The 17,756-nt window shown below is 40.6% G+C and overlaps 2 protein-coding genes across 5 annotated transcripts in view; both read left to right on the top strand.

The window, feature by feature from the left end:
• The window catches only part of LOC115658414 (cell surface hyaluronidase-like), a 64,723-nt gene extending 51,476 nt beyond the window's left edge, over positions 1-13,247 (top strand). For all 3 annotated transcript variants that reach the window (XM_030577273.1, XM_030577274.1, XM_030577275.1), the window contains 5 exons: positions 1,820-2,039; positions 4,203-4,304; positions 7,524-7,684; positions 9,603-9,712; positions 12,936-13,247. In XM_030577273.1, the coding sequence (XP_030433133.1) occupies positions 1,820-2,039; positions 4,203-4,304; positions 7,524-7,684; positions 9,603-9,712; positions 12,936-13,090 (748 nt within the window). In that variant the 3' untranslated portion in view covers positions 13,091-13,247. The remainder of the gene's footprint in view (positions 1-1,819; positions 2,040-4,202; positions 4,305-7,523; positions 7,685-9,602; positions 9,713-12,935) is intronic.
• The window catches only part of CEMIP (cell migration inducing hyaluronidase 1), a 142,702-nt gene that overhangs the window by 51,807 nt on the left and 73,139 nt on the right, over positions 1-17,756 (top strand). The gene's annotated exons all lie outside the window — the stretch shown is intronic.

The raw sequence follows: 17,756 nt of genomic DNA on the forward strand, positions 1-17,756 counted from the left end.
GGTGATCTAGGTTCTAGGCTCAGCTCTGCCACAGACTTCCTATGTGACTTTGGACAAGTCATTTATGCTCTGACTCAGTTGCCCCTCTATTAAATGGGGAAAATAATCCTTTGTCTTGTCTATTTAGATTGTAAGGTCTTTAAGTCAAGAACTCTCTTACTGTGCATGTATAGCGACCAGTGCAATGGGGCTGCAATTTTTGAGACCTGCGGCTTCTACCATCATACAAATAATGAATAGTAGTAATATTAATAAGACCCAAATATCTTCCATTAAAGAAAAATAGAGAAACCACAGCTTAGTGTTCTGCTAAAATACTTGCAAAAAAGGTATGTGTACCTTTGTACACAATGTGCACTGCCCATTGTAACTAACCTACCAATGCAACGAACATTGAAGTCAGGTCACAAATGTCAGATTTTAAAATAAAAAAAAGGAAAATAGTCATTCATTCAAACACTGTATGTGACCAATCAAATCCTGGAGTGTATATTATGCCATGTGGGACTCAGCCATGCTGTAAATATGTTCTCGTGATAGGAATTGTGAAATAATTATTTGCTCATTTGTTCTCTCTTTCAATCTGTACAAAATGTTACCCAAATGGTGCAAACAGATTATTTACCAGGGAAGTGCATGCGAAAGTAGTTACTCATGAGGGGTATGCAGGGGACAGAGCCGTGAGCTGCCTGCTGTTCTTTTTGACTTTGAACACAGATTGATGGGCCTGACCTAACTTGGTTCTGGAACTAAAGGGCTGTTTGTTTTATATTTAGCTAAGCTTTGCTTTTTTTAGGCTGGCCAAAAATAGATGTTGAGTGTTTGGAGGTTACATTAGCTTTTATTTCATAATCTGTGGGATGTTCCCCCTTCTCTTTTCAGCCACATGTGCTAAATCTCTGGAGATGAACCAAGTGTACTTATTTGTTTCCATTTGCCTAAAAGAAGGAGCATTAAAATTAACCCTTTTTGATAAAGCTCAGGTATTTCCCTGATAGTGTAGCTGAGCTGTTTGTGATTTAATCCAGCCTAAACTACAAAATAGACAAAGTTGAAAACATACTTAGAACAGCTAGAAAAATGAGCCTAAGAATCAGAGAATTGGTACAGTGGCTGCTTCAAGCATTACTTCTGCACACTTTGAGATGAATTTTGCCTAGAAGGGACAGTCTGGGATGAGGCAATGCAAAGGCAGAGAGTCCCAGTAGGAGCTGCTAGAGTCCTCTGCCAGGCATAATACCTCCAGGATATAGGGAAAGCATGGCTGTTACTCCATTCTCTGGCTAGATGCAGCCCTGCTCTGGTAGCCCTTTGGAATGGTGGGGGGAGGTGGCTGGCTCCCTCTAGATGGTCTAGTGGTAATATACTTGTGTAGAATTTGTACTCAAGTGCAAGGACAGCAGTTGTTCCAGGCCTCCACACCAAGGCACAATGACAAGGAGCTGTTTGCACCCTCATGCAGAGCCAGGCATAGGAGCTGAAACTAGGGGTGCTGAGGGTGCTGCTGCACCCTCTAGCTTGAAGTGGTTTCCATTATATGCAGGGTTTATAGTATGGTTCAATGGCTTTCAGCACCCCCACTATACAGACTGTTCCAGTGCCCCTGGGACCAGGCAGAACCTGACTTGCTGGTTTATGCATAGTGTGCTGTATTATGGGGTACTAAACAGGAGGAAGGTATTGAAGTAACTTTCCTCAGAAAAACATTACAAGGGGGAGTTTCATGCAGTACAGATCCTGTTTCTTGCCAATGCTCCTCTGATAGCACCCCAGGTAGCTCTGATCCTTTCATTCATTTTGTAATGGTCTCATTTGTCAGGTACCTATTTATCGTCCTCCAAGCTCACGAAGCTCGAAAAGGGCACAGTTATTGCTCTCAACGAGGCTGTGAACGCATTAAAATCGTCACACATATGTCCTCAAAGGATTCCTGGAGTTGTGCCCTGAACCCTTTCCTGGAGAATAACAGGAGACCAGCTACACAGCACTCAATGTCTCAGCGGCTGACTGTGCCTTGCAGCCAGTGTGGAGCCCCACAGGTACAGAACTGAATACTATTTTGCAATGCCAATCAGAACTTCCTCTTTAGAACGTAAGCATCTTTATAAGAAGGTAATTTTCACAAGATATGCAGAAGGCCTTAGGCAATTCCCTCTGCTCCTGAACATGACCAGAAGGTAGGATAGTGTAGTAGGAGGGTCTGGTTTTCTACAGCATTTTATAGTATGCTGCAGAGACAGACAACTCTTCCGAGGTCAGTTAAGTAGAAGTAAATGAAGCGTATATTTGTAGCAACTAAAGTTGTCACTGGGATAGTTTAGATGTGTTTAGCTTTGAATCCAAATGTACAATTTTTTTTATATGTATATAAATGCTGTTCTTCAAGCCAGGGTATGATGATCATGATCTATCTGTATTTTAAATGAATAGCCATGCAGATTCTGATCTCCCTTACTTTGGATTTACACCACTGTAAATCATGTGAAGTCATCCCAGATTCACACCAGTGTAACAGAGAGCAGAATCTAGTCTATAATGCGCAGACAAGGCATGTGCATCCTTAACACTGGACTGCTTATATGACATTGTACTCAGCGTATTAGCTAATGTGATGAAATTCTTTTGAACAATGACTGTTGCCCAAGTGAAGTATAGGATATCCTGATTCAAAAAGACAATGCAGTTAATTTCAGAATGAGCCAAGGAGTAGACCAGTTCATAGATTATAAAGACAGAAGGGCCTCATTGTGACGATCTCTAGTCTGATCACCTGTATAACAGTCCATAGGACTTCCCTGAATTAATCAATGCAGGGGCATTCCACACAGATCAGAGGACACTGTTGTTTCCCAGACCTTTTGGATATATCCTTTCTGGAAGATGGTAATTCCAGGACACTAATCACCATGCTGGCTAATCACTGTTACATGATCCGATTCCTGGAAAAATCTCTTCCTTTCATGAATGGTACCTGTAGAACTGATGGTTTCTAATGAAGCATTCAGAGAGGTTCAATATGTGATCTACACATAGGCATACCCATCCAGATTGCATCTTTATTTAAACATGTAATACTATTGCCAAAAAAAGGTACAGTAACTCAATTCTACTTTCTATGGCATCTTTAGATTCACACCAAGTAGTCCCTTACACCCTGATCCTGCAAACACCTATGCATGTGCTTGTGTTTTTTTAATGGATCTAGAATTTTCAAAATTCAAACAATTGCAATGACATTATCGACACTGAAATTTAACAGAGGATGATATTTTTACAACAATGTTCATGAGTTGTTTATTGTCCTGCCTTTTACCAGAGTTTCCCACCCCCCCAAAAAATTGGCATTCAAAATTGTCCCATTTTTCATTCAGTTCTAATACCTTTTTCTCACATAAGTAAAGTTAAACGTGCTTTTATGCTTACTCTGCATGGGTACATGCATCTGACGAAGTGGGTATTCACCCACGAAAGCTCATGCTCCAATACGTCTGTTAGTCTATAAGGTGCCACAGGACTCTTTGCTGCTTTTACAGATCCAGACTAACACGGCTACCCCTCTGATACTTACTCTGCAATGAATACCATTGAAACCAGTGGGGCTGCTTGCAGAATAGCACTAATTAATAGGTATGAGAATGATGGAATCAAGCCTGTTGTCAGTAAAAGTCAGAAATATATGGTGGTAGAAATAAGATGAGACAGAATGAAAACAAACAAAACCAGCAGAGGGTTAGATTATTGAAACAGTCCACTCCCCTTTGCATATCTTTCAGCAGCAAATGATCAGTTTTCTAAATGCATTCTTGTTCTGCACCAAGTTTTTAAACAGGAGGATGGAGGGGTTAGGGAGGAGGAGGGTAAGAAAGAGCTGGAGTTTATAGGGAAGTATAACAAGGTATTTAGGCACTGACAATCCTGTATTTGGAGGTATCTATACTTGATTTAGATTGATTTTGAGTAACTATTCTTATCATTTTTATCCTAATCTCTTCCCATCAGGCTAAATGTTTAATGAGTTGTACATGTGTTTGTGATTAAGGTTCATAACCTGCAAAAATATGCATTTTGAAGTATTTGCAGGATGGCATTCCAAGGATGTGGGGTAGGGTGAAATGGGCAGTTGATACAATTTTTTGTTAATGAGCAATTGTTTGAGAGCCACTTTTTTCCCCACCAAGCTTCTTCCCTTCATATAATTACAGGTTGCTATCACTAGTAATCCCTCAACCAAATATGTAAGAATCCAGATCCAGTCGGTCAGTAGAGCTGACATACAGAATCACTCGAAGTCAGCTTTCATTAAGGTATGCTTTCTACCAGACTTGAATTCATGATTAAATAGGGGAATTCATCTCCTGTAAAAGTTACTGCAAAATCTTGAAGACAGTGAAAGCAATAGAAATGGGAAGCTAGATTAGAAGATTCATATGCATTGTTTCTCTTATTTATAATTATGGGAACTAGCATTTGGCTCTAAATAAAGTCAGTGGGAGTTTTAACTGTAATAGGACCAGTATGGAGGCCTTAATAAAGAAGCCCTTTATTGGATTAAAATCCACCATTGTGTTTTTGAGAAAGTAAAAACAAAAATCCAGGTCACTGTTTTGTAGCTGATATAAACCAGATTATCATTTAGAGCTGGGCAAAATTTCACACATTTTCAGTGTAAAAAAATGCAGATTCATTTCACAAATTCATGTTTTTGCTGAGTTATTTTAGTTAATTTGAAACGTTTGACGTTTTCTAAATGAAGCTTTTTGATTTAGATTGAAGTTTACAATTTTTTACTTTAAAAATAAATTCAAGCATTTTAAAATGGTTGAAACTGAAAATAAAATTGACCCAAACTAAATTGACTTTTTACCAGTAATTTTTCAAAATTTCATTTTCTGTTATGAGCCAAAATTATTATTATTCTATAACTTATGCCCAGCTCTATTTAGTACTCTGGGATTTACAGCGATGGGGTCATGTCTGCACATCTTTCAAGTTTCTCTCATTAGACAGTATGCTTGCGTATGTACAGTCAGAGTATACCTGTGCATTTGAGATGCTGTTACTGCTAATGAATACCAGCTCAGGCTAGTGTGGCATCCTTATGGATTCAGAGTAGCTAGGATTTATTGTCAGCTGCATTGGTTCCTCTGCAACCCCCCCCCACAAATCAAGGATGAATTAACTGAGGATGCATCACTGGCTGTACTGAACTGTAAAATGAATGTATAAGGTACTCTATGCCGTTTATTCCCACACAGACCTATTTAGAGATGACAGGAGAAGCCAGGGTATTTTCAAACCATTATTTTTCAAAGGAAATTTAATTGTGAAAACATGTATATGGAACGTAAAGGCCTAGAGAATTGAGGGAAGACACCCAAAAGAACAAGCTATGCAGCAGTCCAGAACGCTTGTTTTACCAAATGAAACTCAAGCCTCAAGTGTGGTTCTTAATTTATAACCTGCTGTTTACAAATAAGTCTTCAATTTGGCAAAATGAAGTCTCCCAGGTCTAGGAAGCTGACACATTCATATGTGATTTGTGTCAGAAAAGTCTCAGTTATTGGCATCCTAAACAGCTTCTCTCCACTGCTCCATGACCCACAATTAATACCTGCCCTTGACCTAAAATTATCCTTGCATTTCCTCTTATTCTGTGACCCTGCAGTGGCCTCTTCCCAATTCTTTTTTTCCTGTTGGAACTCCCTCCTCCTTCCACCCTGAAATATCGATGCTCTTAACTTTGAATATCCTGTTGCAGGGAAAAGCAGCCCTAGCAGTTTTTTTGCTGGGTTTTGGCCAATGTATATCCAGGCTCATCCACCTTGGGCCTGTATTCCTTGGAGAGCACACATCAGAAGCATGAGATTTGTACTCATTGGTGATTAGAGTTGCCAACCCTGCAGGATTAATTCCTGGAGACTCCAGGCCAAAGATTAATCTTTAATTAAGGATTGTCATGTTATTAAATCTCCAGGAATATGTCCAACCAAAATTGGCAACCCTGTAATGGTAATAAGGGTCCAGAAGGTTTTAAACCATTTGAGCACTAGATTCACCTCATGCTATGTTATGCCTTTTATGCAGAAATCCTAATAAAATCTATCTGGCACTTGCTGTATTGTCTTTAAACCTGACTTTAAGAATAACATTGAAGGATCAATATAAATTTAGAGTTAATACTTCCATTTCATCAGTGTGCCTATGTATCTCATTCCATAAGGCAGTGTTTCCCAAACATGGTACGCCACTTGTGTAGGGAAAGCCCCTGGTGATCTGGGCTGGTTTGTTTACCTATTGCGTCTGCAGGTCAGGCCAATCGCGGCTCCCACTGACTGCGGTTTGCTGCTCCAGGCCAATGGGAGCTTCTGTAAGTGGCGTGGGCCAAGGGACATCCTGGCCGCTGCTTCCAGTAGCCCCCATTGGCCTGGAGCAGCGAACTGCGGCTAATGGGAGCTGCGATCGGCCTGACCTGTGGACGCGGCAGGTAAACAAACTGGCCTGGCCCACCAGGGGCTTTCCCTACACAAGCAGCGTCCCAAGTTTGGGAACCACTGCCATAAAGTATTAGTACAGAAGGTCACTCATAGTTAAGATTACAATTCTGTCACTGAAGGCACAGATTCTGTGACTTTCTGGAACTTCTTCTGGGGCAGGTGTCAGCCCCGGAGCTGTTGTAACAGCAGCCACAAGAACAGCGGACTGGCAGTCCAGCCCCTGGGCCACCAGAACAGTGGCCGGGACTGGAGCAGTTGTAAGCCCTGGCAGTGTTCTCCCAGAGTATTCTTAGTAAGTGAGACAGGCCATAGGCCTCCATGGATCGTTGTTTATTGCCTGGGACTTTTACTAAAAATACCCATGATGAAATCTTAGCCTTACCCATAGCTACATAGCTCCCCGATGGAGAACTACATGAGCTTCAATACCATGCCATGGTATTGAGTAGTCCTAGTTCTAAATTTCTGTTGAGGAGAACTGGAGCATGAGGTACCTGAACTACAACTCCCATGAAGCCGGTGGCAGCATTTCCCCACTTAAAATATTTCTGCTTGACCATTTTTTTAGTAATCAAATTTCCACTGAAAAATTTGAAGTTGTCCAGGGAAAGAACCATTTTTTAAACCAGATACTGAGACATCTAACAGACCTTAAATGCACCTGTGTGAACAGAGGCTTGATTAAAAGTAAGCTGAAAATGTGACCACAGGTGTATTGTGTTTCACAACTCTATTGTTTTAATATAGAACCTAGGTTCATTGAGGCAGACCCCAACTTCCTCTATTTTCATATAGCACACAGCTCACCAGACTTAGGAAAAATTATTATTTTTCATTATCTCCAGTGAGAAAACCTCTTCAGGAGTTGGTACCTCTTACATATTAATGATAAATTTTAGAGTATAAATGCTTGATGTTCTCACCTGTCTGAGAAGGGAATTACAAATATAAGAGATAGGACCAGAGTTTAAAGCTGCCTATTTGTCCACAGTCTGCTTCAGCTAATCCTAACCTGTATTTTGGTTGCAGATAAATGATGAAATTTTCCTGTTCAATAGCCGGGGGATATTCTTCTTGGTGCTAGACGCATGTTCAGGCGCAGTTGTGAGTAGGCGGCACTTTGACACAGTTAGTGCTATAAATGCTGCCAGTGCAATAACTGATTATGTTCAAACGTCTCTAGAAGAGAGGTAAGCAGGGTGTTGAAAGTTTAAATTCATGTAGCAACATGTGGGTGATAGACAAAGAGGAAAATGACCTACTTTTCATAGCTGATCTTGTGCCTTGTGAAATCTGACAGACTGAAGCTTTTCCAAAAATCAAATTTTCTCCAGAAAATTAAAAAAAATAAACCACTGTGCTTCTGTCAGAGGGTTACACAGACTGCAGATGGAGACAAGTTTTCTGGAAAACTGGCAGTTCCATTTAAGTTAACAGTTTGTTTTCCACCGTGAGGTACATAAGGCCTTTTGCAATGACATTTGCAGTTCTATTAACTTACCCTGGTGTCCAACTGAAAAGGCAGCAATTTCCTGGCAGGGGATAACTCATTTTTTTCCATTGCTGAAAAGAGAGAGTTTGTTTATTCTTGCTGGTGATGGTTTGCTTTTTTTGATGGAGAAGAATCAGAGGTGTGTCAGACTCTCCCACAGGACTTGTCTTGGGCAAGCCAGTTAATTGACCTGCCGGCTCTGTTACTTTAGATGTGCTTCGGCAGTGAGCTGAATCATCTCTGTGTCTGTTCCACATTCCTTGTGGTTTTCTGTATCACCACATAAACATGGAACAGCAGAGATTTATAGAAAAATTCTTGGCTGCTGGTAAAAGCAGGTCAAATAACCAGAAAACAGACTTTCACTCCAAGACATTTCCGAGCAGTTCATGACCATGGATACAAACACTGCTGAGCTATCCCATGTGTATTGTCACAGGATCCATTCACTGCTAGGGGTGCCACCTCCTGGTCCCTCTGGGGATTAGCTCTTTCCGGGTGCTGTGCCCTCCTCTGAAGATCTCTCCACCCATCATTCTCTCTCACCCTGCAGCCCCACTTGCTTCAGCTTCCTCTTCATGACTTGGCCCTTTGGCCGGGTCACTACAGTCCTGCCTTCTGGGATATCAGTCTTCCCATTCAAACTGTCCCAGGCAGTCTGTTCTCCACTGCTTGGTCTGAGCCACTTCCATAGTGGCTGGTAGGAGAACCCTGATCCACTCTCAGGAGTAGAACTCTAGGTTCCAACTCAGATCCTGTACTCAGCAGCCAAGATCTGGCCTCTCCTGGACCTTAACTGTCTCTCCCTGGGCCTCTTGTGACTCTCCCTCCTTTTCTGGGTTTGCCAGCCCCTCACATCTCTTTTCTCCCAGGGAGCAACTGCAGACTGCTGTTGTCAGCTACTAGGCTTTATATGCCCCCTTTTTTCCATCCAGCTGAGCTCATCTAATTAATCCCTGCTCCCTGGCTCCTCCTCCAGGTGCAACCTGAGGAGTTAATTGGCCCAGCTAACCACCGTAACCACTCATGGGCTTGTGTGGGGTGGACACGCCATCATATGTATGTGTGAGTATATGAAATAATCTACTCACACAAACCCAAATAGAGACATACATGGTCTGGGTTCATATTTCACAGGCACAAACAGGTAGTCAGTCACCTGAATGCTATCAACTGTGCCTATAATTCATTGCAGGTGAAATTCATTGTGGGCTCAAAATTGCATCTGTGAAGTTAGAAGCCAGCCTCAGACTTGACTGAGAATCAGATGCAAAATACAGATGTTATGAATGTGTTTGAGTTTGGGACTATATTGTATTTCAAGTGAATTTTTCCTGGGGGTAGATATCAACACCCTATGTAGGATATGCTTTTACAATCATTTTTGCTTTGTTTTGGTTCAGAATGAAATGAAGGTGACATTGAAAAGGTAAAGCCCTGACTCAGGAAAGCATTGAAGCACATGCTTAACTTAAAGCATTGTTGTGTGTGATTGAAGTCAATGGGACTTAAGCATATGCTTAAGTGCTTTCCTGAATTGGGGCATAAAGATGCAACAGACACTTAGCAAGAATAGTCTTATGCTATTGTGCTATAATAATTGTCCTTCTTTTCAGCTCGGTTGTTCTTGTGTGCTCTAAAGACGGGTCAGAAATGATGGGAAGCTCTGAAATGTCTGTTTTTACAAGGTTAGGTTCTGCAAAGCCTATTGTCTTCCACAAAAAAGGTGACTATATTTATGTGAATTACACTGCCATGCCTTCTTTGACTAAAACGGAAAGTGCATTTGTCTAGCAAAAATGTACAGGCACCATCTTCTGAGTTTATAAATATATACTATACCAATATGATCTAGGGAAAAATGTTGAAAAGCTCGAGCCTCAGAGCTAGGCAGAAATTTGAGGAATTTTTACTCTTTGTTACAAAATCTAAAACTGAACCAATCTCACCATTAAGTAGCCACATTTTTGTGAACTTTTCACTCCAAAAAACAAAACAAAAAGCCCCATTTTTCCAGTGGAAATTAATCAGTTTCAGATCAAAGAGTAGACTCCAACTTTAAAATTCAAATGTTTTCAGAGAAAAAACTAGCCATGAAGTTAAGTTTAATGAGAAAGAAAAATACCCTGAAGTTCAGATGAGAGCAAAATGTAGATCACGATGGAAAAAAATCACCAGTTTTGGACAACCCTACTTATACTTTTACCTTGATTTCCTGCAGATGATTTGCAGTAGCAAGACATTTTACAGTGATCAACTAATCTATAATAAAGTGCCCCTTCAGTTCAGATAAAAATAAGAAGCTGAGCCTTTTTCTCAGAATTGAAACCAGACAATTGATCTCTGTTCTTTTTAGTGTTTTTTTTGTTTTGCACCTCTGCACTTCCCAAGACTAGAAGCAGACATTCCAAAATACCAAATACGTAAGAAGGGCTTTTCTCACTGTAGTCACAACCCAACTGGGAGATGAAGAAACCCAGATCTGAAAAGTTTTTTCCAGCCTTATTTCCAGACCAAAAAACTTGAGATAATTTTGGATGAACTAGATTGCAATCTGGACTAGATGTTTTTCCATCATTCCCTTTAATGGAAGTGGCTAGCACTGTCTTTGCTGGGGTACCTATCCCACCCTCAGTACCACTTCAGTTTCCAGTCAATGGATTGACTTCTAAGGAAGGTGAAGTGCCTTTTGGTTGTTTGTCCAGAGTTTGTTCCCCTCCCGGGGCCACATCCAAAGCCCACTGCAGTCAATGGATTTCTTTCCATTGGCATCAATGGTTTAATCAGGCCATCTAGAGTTTCATACCCTTGTTTTAAAATCAATAAAGATATTTGTAAAGGAACAAAAAGGAAAGGGGAGGGGGAATATAGTGATACAAAACTGTGGCCCAATCCTAACACCATTAATTGGTCCTTAGGCAGGTCAAACACCCGCTCTCTTCAGACTTAGAAAACATAGCAAGGTCAGACCTTCTTAAAGTGAGCTAGGACCTGACCCTGCTGCTGCTGCAGATAAAACTCCCATTGATTTCTGTGGGAGCAGAATAATCAAATGAAGGGACAGCCAGATTTACGTCTTCACTTCTGCCCTCCAGATCAAATTCCGCCCCCAAATGCACACAATTCTCCTTCAAAAGTAGTTGCATGCATGCACCTGAGGACAGAATTTGAAACCAAGTCCCTCCCACCATTGTGCTGAAGAACTGCATAGGTCCAAGAATATCAGAGGTACTCGATTAGGCTGTCATGCCCCAGACCAACAGACTTAATCTTGGATTTCCTGTCTCTTGCTGATTTTAGCTGAAATTCTTGTCAAAGGTTTAGTGTGAATGTAGCAGCCATGTGCACACTGTACTGGTGGTGCCGCATTTCCACATAGTAATCCTACTGGAAAATAGAAGGTCAGCCAAGTACCACTTTTGTAGAGTAATTCCTTTAGTTGATAAAAAAATCAGCCAGCCATCTGTGATTCAGTTTGATACCTCTTAAGCAGAGGTCAGAATTGGAGTCGGCTGTATTTTCAGTCACACTTCTTTTTTTCTTTGGCATCTGTTTACAGCAGTGAAGTACTTATCCAGAAAAAATTTACTTAAACTTACTCTGATGCCTGGTTTAAGTAGCCATGTTAACCCCCTCATATTATTCTTATAATAAGTGGAGAGCATACACTTCAGAGCAAGGAGGGTGAGTGTGCCTTTGTGCTCATTTTAGTTACTGATCAGCTATTTTTTAACACTGCAGAAAATAATTTTCATTTTCTAGCCACTGAAACCCTAAAAATTTCAGTCTTTGGTAGAAAACCAAAATGTTTCTAGTTTTTTGATGAAAATACAGAAATTTTTGAAGAAAATTGAAAACTTTTTTTTTTTAATAATTTTTTTGGGATCTAAAAACCCTTCCTGATTAGCTCCGTTCAGGGTACTTTACATGCAGATTCTGTCCTCCACCGGGGCTCTCTGTATCACTACTCTGGTGGTGTAGAAAAAAATGGAAATGCTTCACACAGAATCCCCTATCTTAATGAAAATCCATGTTGCTGCAGGAAGCTAAAGGTGCTGGTAGTTTGGTAGGTAGCATTATTTGAGTCAGTAATGAACTAATAGGTGACAGTGTGCTGCTTCTCTCTTTTGGATGAAATAAGAAACCAAAGAACTGGCTTTTCAGAAGCACCAGGGTGTTAGTCCAGCTGTCCATAACAAACTTGAATCTGGGTAATTATATTAAAATTCCCCCTGATGCTTCAGTTGTATGCAGTATTTGACTCCACAACTCTGACATTGTCTGGCAGCTATTTTAACAGTGCACAATCCATTCTAGAGGTGGTTATTTGTTAATGAGGGATTAAACGTTTCCTCTAAATGCATGTGATTTGAACCTGATTGCACTGAAGCCATTGTCAGAACTGCCATTCACCTTAGCGGGAACAGGATTGGGATCTTGTTGCCTGGAACTGCAACTCTTACTCACGTGAAAAGTGTTTACGTTAATAGTCCTGTTGCATGAGTAGGATTGAGCCCACAGTCTATGGGGAGTCAACGCAGGGAACAACAGCTTAGGCATAGCCGAGAAAACTGATCTAACCTAATAAAATAAGAATTCAAAATTCCCTAGCCATTTTCATCCAGTCAGATATAAAAAAATAACAGCATCTAAAAACAGACAACAGAACAATAGTCCCACTAACTCAAACCTGGGACCTCCGTTACAGTTAATTGAAATTCCTGAGGACAGTGCAATCAGAATACTGCTTCAATGTGGTTTATCTCAGGCATTGTTCCTCTCCTTCCTCCTTCCTTATGTTTTATAAAATGTTATGTTACTGTAATCCAAGCAAAGGGATGGCCAAAATGTTTCCTTGATCTGTGCAGTGAGTTTGTGTCATGACAGTAAACGGTTATTCCTTAGCCCAGTGATACAGAGGGTCACTCTTTTTGTCTCTCCTTTTTCAGGGAGTTTTGCTATGCTTGGATATAAAGGACAGGCCAGACCCTCCTGGATTAAAATCCTTAACCAAGATGCTAATCAGAAAGCTGCTTTTCTACAGCATTACGTTCCCTTGATGTTGAGAGAATACAAATGTTCAGCTAACTCTGCAGAGTTTTAGGATTCTTTCTGTATCTGAACCACGTACAAAAACAACTCCAGAGTGGCTGGGGAAATCAGACAATTTAATGTTGCTACGTTGTTGTTGGCTTAACATCAGCCAGGCAAATCCTACAACTCACGATGTAACTTTAGATGGTGTTGTTTTTATGGGTTTGTATCGGGCTGATTTTTTATATGTATTTTTTATAACTAATAAATATATTCTGATCTTACAAAGTGTGGGTAAAGCTTTGTTTTTCAAGAAATGCATGGATGGAATTGTTTTGCCGGGTTGGGAGAGGGTTAAAGGCCCTAAAGGCTACTTTTTCCCAAGGAAACCAGAAAATACCTGCCATTTGGTACAATCCGGTGCATTCCAAAGGTGAAAATTTGCACCTCGGAAGCATAAATTTGCACCTCGGAGTCAGGAATGAAATTTGGCAAAGAAAAGTTTACAGTATCCCGGGAAGGAGGTGAACCCCATCAGAGGTAGGCAACCTCTACCCTTCATTCTGCCTTTAATTTGCACTCCAGAATCCAATGACTTCCATTCAAATCTAGGTCTGCTTTAAAAACAAAACACAAAATTAACAAGAAAAAACATCTGCCACAGCTCCTTAGATGAACTGAAGTTAATAAAATCAAAGTGCATCAACAGATAAGCTCACAATAATCTTGTAATATCTTCTTTCTCATCAGGCTTATTATATACAACTGTTGTGCAATTGTTTCTATCTGTAGCTAATGACTGGTGAAATCATGTCTACTCTACTGGCAAGAAAATTTGATTAAAGGCTCCTAAGTATATGAATCGAGATAAGTTGTCCTGGTATGGTAAGGCCAAATCTTACCTTCCTCAGGTGATGCTCACATGGACTTTTCTCCTGCTGATGTCAATAGCAGTTTGATTGTGTAAGGCAGAGTATCTGGGCCACTGCTGGCACATACAGGCTCTTTCTTTGTGGTTTTTCTTTAAACTGCTGCTTCTTGTAGTAATTAAGACATAATATCATTGAATGGAAAGTGGGAAACAACTGGTATTGACAACCAGGTATTGACTTATCTGGCAGTGACTGCACTGAAATTTTGGTTAACATTGTGCTACCAATAATAACAATAAAGGAGAGGTAATTTTGAAACCATGCAGGTAAATATCTGTTTTGAGAGGAGCAGCAATCCAAAATGCTGAGAATTTTAAAAACCAATTGGACTAAAATGTGAAATGTATTTAGATTTGATTGACTGCTAATAACGACGAGATTGTCTGTCTGTCTGTCTGTCTGTCTGTAAAATGTTCTCCAAACTCCTTCAGGGTATTAGACATTTTTTAATTAAGGTCACATTTTGGGCCTGATTTGAACCAGCAGGTGTGTGGCTGCAACAAGGAAAGGATATTATTTGAGGGGCAGGAAGGGTAGAATCCTGCTCCCGTTTGAAGTCAATGGCAAAACTCCCATTAACTTCAGTGGGGCCCAGGACTTCATCTAAAGACTCCTGAGTCAGCTGCTGACTAGAGTAGACTTGCAGTGTAAACAAATGACATGATGATTTTGTTTCTATTATTACTGAGGAAATGGATTTATCTGAGATTTTACACTGTGCTAGACGTCAAAAGCTGGACAAGGGCTTTTACAGTTTTAAATTGAAATTAGTGTTTCCTATGTCTGAAGATTGCAGAGTGCATGGAGAGTTAGATGCCAGGGGCCTATTCTGATAACCTTTGCACCCTAAAAAATAAATCAGCAATTTTTATTTGATTTCTTTTTCTTTGTTTATAAAATGGCATGTTCCTTAGTGCATTTCCTAGGAGGCAATTGTTCATAGAACAATCAGCAGTGCAACTAGCACTAATTGACAACTTTGTTAGCAGTTTTGGCTGAGGCCAAAAACTAATGGATTGTGTCATCATCCAGAATATTTCTCATCTCTGGGGGTTATCCTTCTAGTTTCAGATCATTGGCAGGTCAGTGATGGGGAAGCGTGCAATACTGTTATCTTTGCTCTATGGATAGAAGGAGTGCTGGTCTCCTCAGCTGTCAATCAACACTAAATTCCCAGGAAAGCTATATAAAAGGAAAAACTAAAATTACAGATAAAACTGATTGTGAATTAAAGATCATGTGATCCTCAGCTCAGATCAGAGAACTGACATCCAGTGGCCTAAATACTATAATAAGAACTTAAGTGCATCCTATGCATGCAGCAGAATCGCTTCTCATTCCCATTCTATCTTTTCCAAATGAAGTTCTGTCACTGCGGTTGATGGACACAATTTAGGGATTTTCTAGAGATGTGAAGATGCACTCGGCATGATTTTTTTTTTGAATGCATATGCAGTTCAGTGGCATGAATGAAGCACTTGATGATCTCTTGTGGAGCAGAATGAGTGTGTTGAGTGAGAGCAGCAAGAGGTTTCCCATAATTCAGTGGGGGAAATGGGACTTGATGTATCTGCCGGTGTTTGTCAATGAACACTGCAAACAGTAATTTTTGTCTTATTATTGACACACAGTTAAAATATAGGTTGTTTGTCTGTTTATCTTCATCACCATGGTATACGAGCTCCTGTCCTGTTGGCCCAGATGATGCCTAGGTTGGATAGCAAGATTTAGCAAAGGTGCAGCATGTTTCTCAGCCCCATTGAAACAGTTAATTGTCTGTCTAACTGTGTGACAATTTCAGCTTCAATGAGGGGGTCAAACAGACTGAATGGAAGGGAAGATAGTTCAGAATGAAAGGGAAGGCCAGGCCAGGGGCCTTCAACATCTCCCCCTGTGTGGTCATCATGACTCCATCTTGCTTTTGGCATCTCCCTTGACTGAAACTGAATGAGGTGAGTGAAATTCTGACTCAAATGATGGAGTTAGTCCTATCAGAAATGTTAATGCATAGATGTTGACATCATTTTTATACTATGTGTATAAATTTTTTATACGTGAATGTAATGTCCATAAACATACCTATATGTCTCCAATGTGTGTGTATAAATCCATGTTAACAGATAGCCTTATAGAATTTATTTTGGATAAATTGGTAATTTTATACTAGTCCTTCTATAGAATTACCTCCACTTCTTTCCTCAGTATATTATGTAATGGGAGTGTTGCATATTGAAGCTAAGCCTTATTTCACTGAGTAGACCCATATTCTGCACTACTGCTTTGTTTCTCCTTTGAATTTTTGATACATGTGCACAAGTTATGGGCCAGGGAGGTGAGGGCTGCATTACTAATATCTGTTCTGTGCTTTGAAGACTTCACAGCTGAAACAACCAAAGAGACTTTTACATGTTGAGGTTAGTGTTTTGTTGGCTAGATTCTTGCTCTCTGATGAATGGCTTGCATCCTCACTGTCCAGCAACATCATGACACTGACGTGGGACCAAGCCATTGTGCTACAAAGCTGATGTGATTCAGAGCAGTCTGAGTGACTTGATCTCTTGAGCCTGTGAGGTAGGACACCTGAGGTGGTCAGAGAGGAACTGCCTGAGGAGAGGAGTGGATTGTGGATTCATTGCCAAAACAAGAGGTAACAGCTTTCTTTCTGGATCATTAGCCAGACTGAGGAAGATCTCAATGAGGTTCGAAAGGTAATGTACAAAGTGATGTGATGAACTCAATGGGCCACTGGAGGAAAAGGAAACAGGTGATGAGTGTTATATTAAAATCTAGATAAGATGAGGACTGAACCCTCCCAGCAGCACTGTTAAGTCCTTTTGAACTCCTGTTATAACCCAATTCAGTTTTCTGAGGCCATAAGAGCAAGAGGTATTTGGCTGTGAGTTTGAGCCCCAGCATTGGAACAAATCACTGATGGTACATGCTCTTTATTATCCTGGAGATTTATTTGATCATATCAGACAGGTCCAGATCCTGAATCCTAGTAGTATAACGCAGAGTCCTAAACCCAGTCTAAAGCTAACAGCTGGTGAAGGAGAAACAGGGAAGGAGAGTCAGGTACCCAACCTTCTGAAGAATACCTTTCTTCCCAAAATTAAGCCAAGTGACAAGTGTTCAGGGGAAACAGATGAGGAGCTAAGGTGAGCCAGACACACAGAGTAAAGTGCCACAAAAGCAAATAGAGAAATCTTTGCATCTCAGTGTGGAACCCTGGGTAGTGCTGTGTGACTATCCCATTGGACTGCTGGAAACACTTTCCTTCCAGTCAGGGTTAAAGAGACCCCAAAGCTATGAACATTCAACAAAGGACACTGTTTCCACCCAGATACTCAGGATACCAGAAAGAAATGTTTCAAAAGCTGCTTCTAAATTTCAGTGGCGCATGCACTAAAAACTGCATATATGAGTGTGTGGGTGCAAATCAAGAGGCTGGCTTAGACCTCTTCAAAACTTGGCTCCATTTGTGCAGGGAACTTAGCTGTATTTGCAAAAAATTCCTGTGCTGTGTCTTAGCAAATGTGTAAATGCACCCACCTCCAAATGCAGCCAATATGTGCATTACATTATGCAACCAATTGCCAGTCTGAGACAACTGGCCATCTTCCTGAGTAATACACAAAGACTTTCCTTCTCCTTTATTTGCAAAGGGTAAACATTTTAAACCACCTAAGTCTCATTGACTTTGTGAGACGTAGCCTCGTTCATGCCTAAATCACTTTTGAAAGTGGGACTTCGGCTTCTAAATGACCTACGTGTTTTGAAAAATGCTGCCCAAAACTTTAGAGG

Source organism: Gopherus evgoodei, chromosome 10, assembly GCF_007399415.2.
Source record: "Gopherus evgoodei ecotype Sinaloan lineage chromosome 10, rGopEvg1_v1.p, whole genome shotgun sequence".
Classification (NCBI taxonomy): Eukaryota; Metazoa; Chordata; order Testudines; family Testudinidae; genus Gopherus; species Gopherus evgoodei.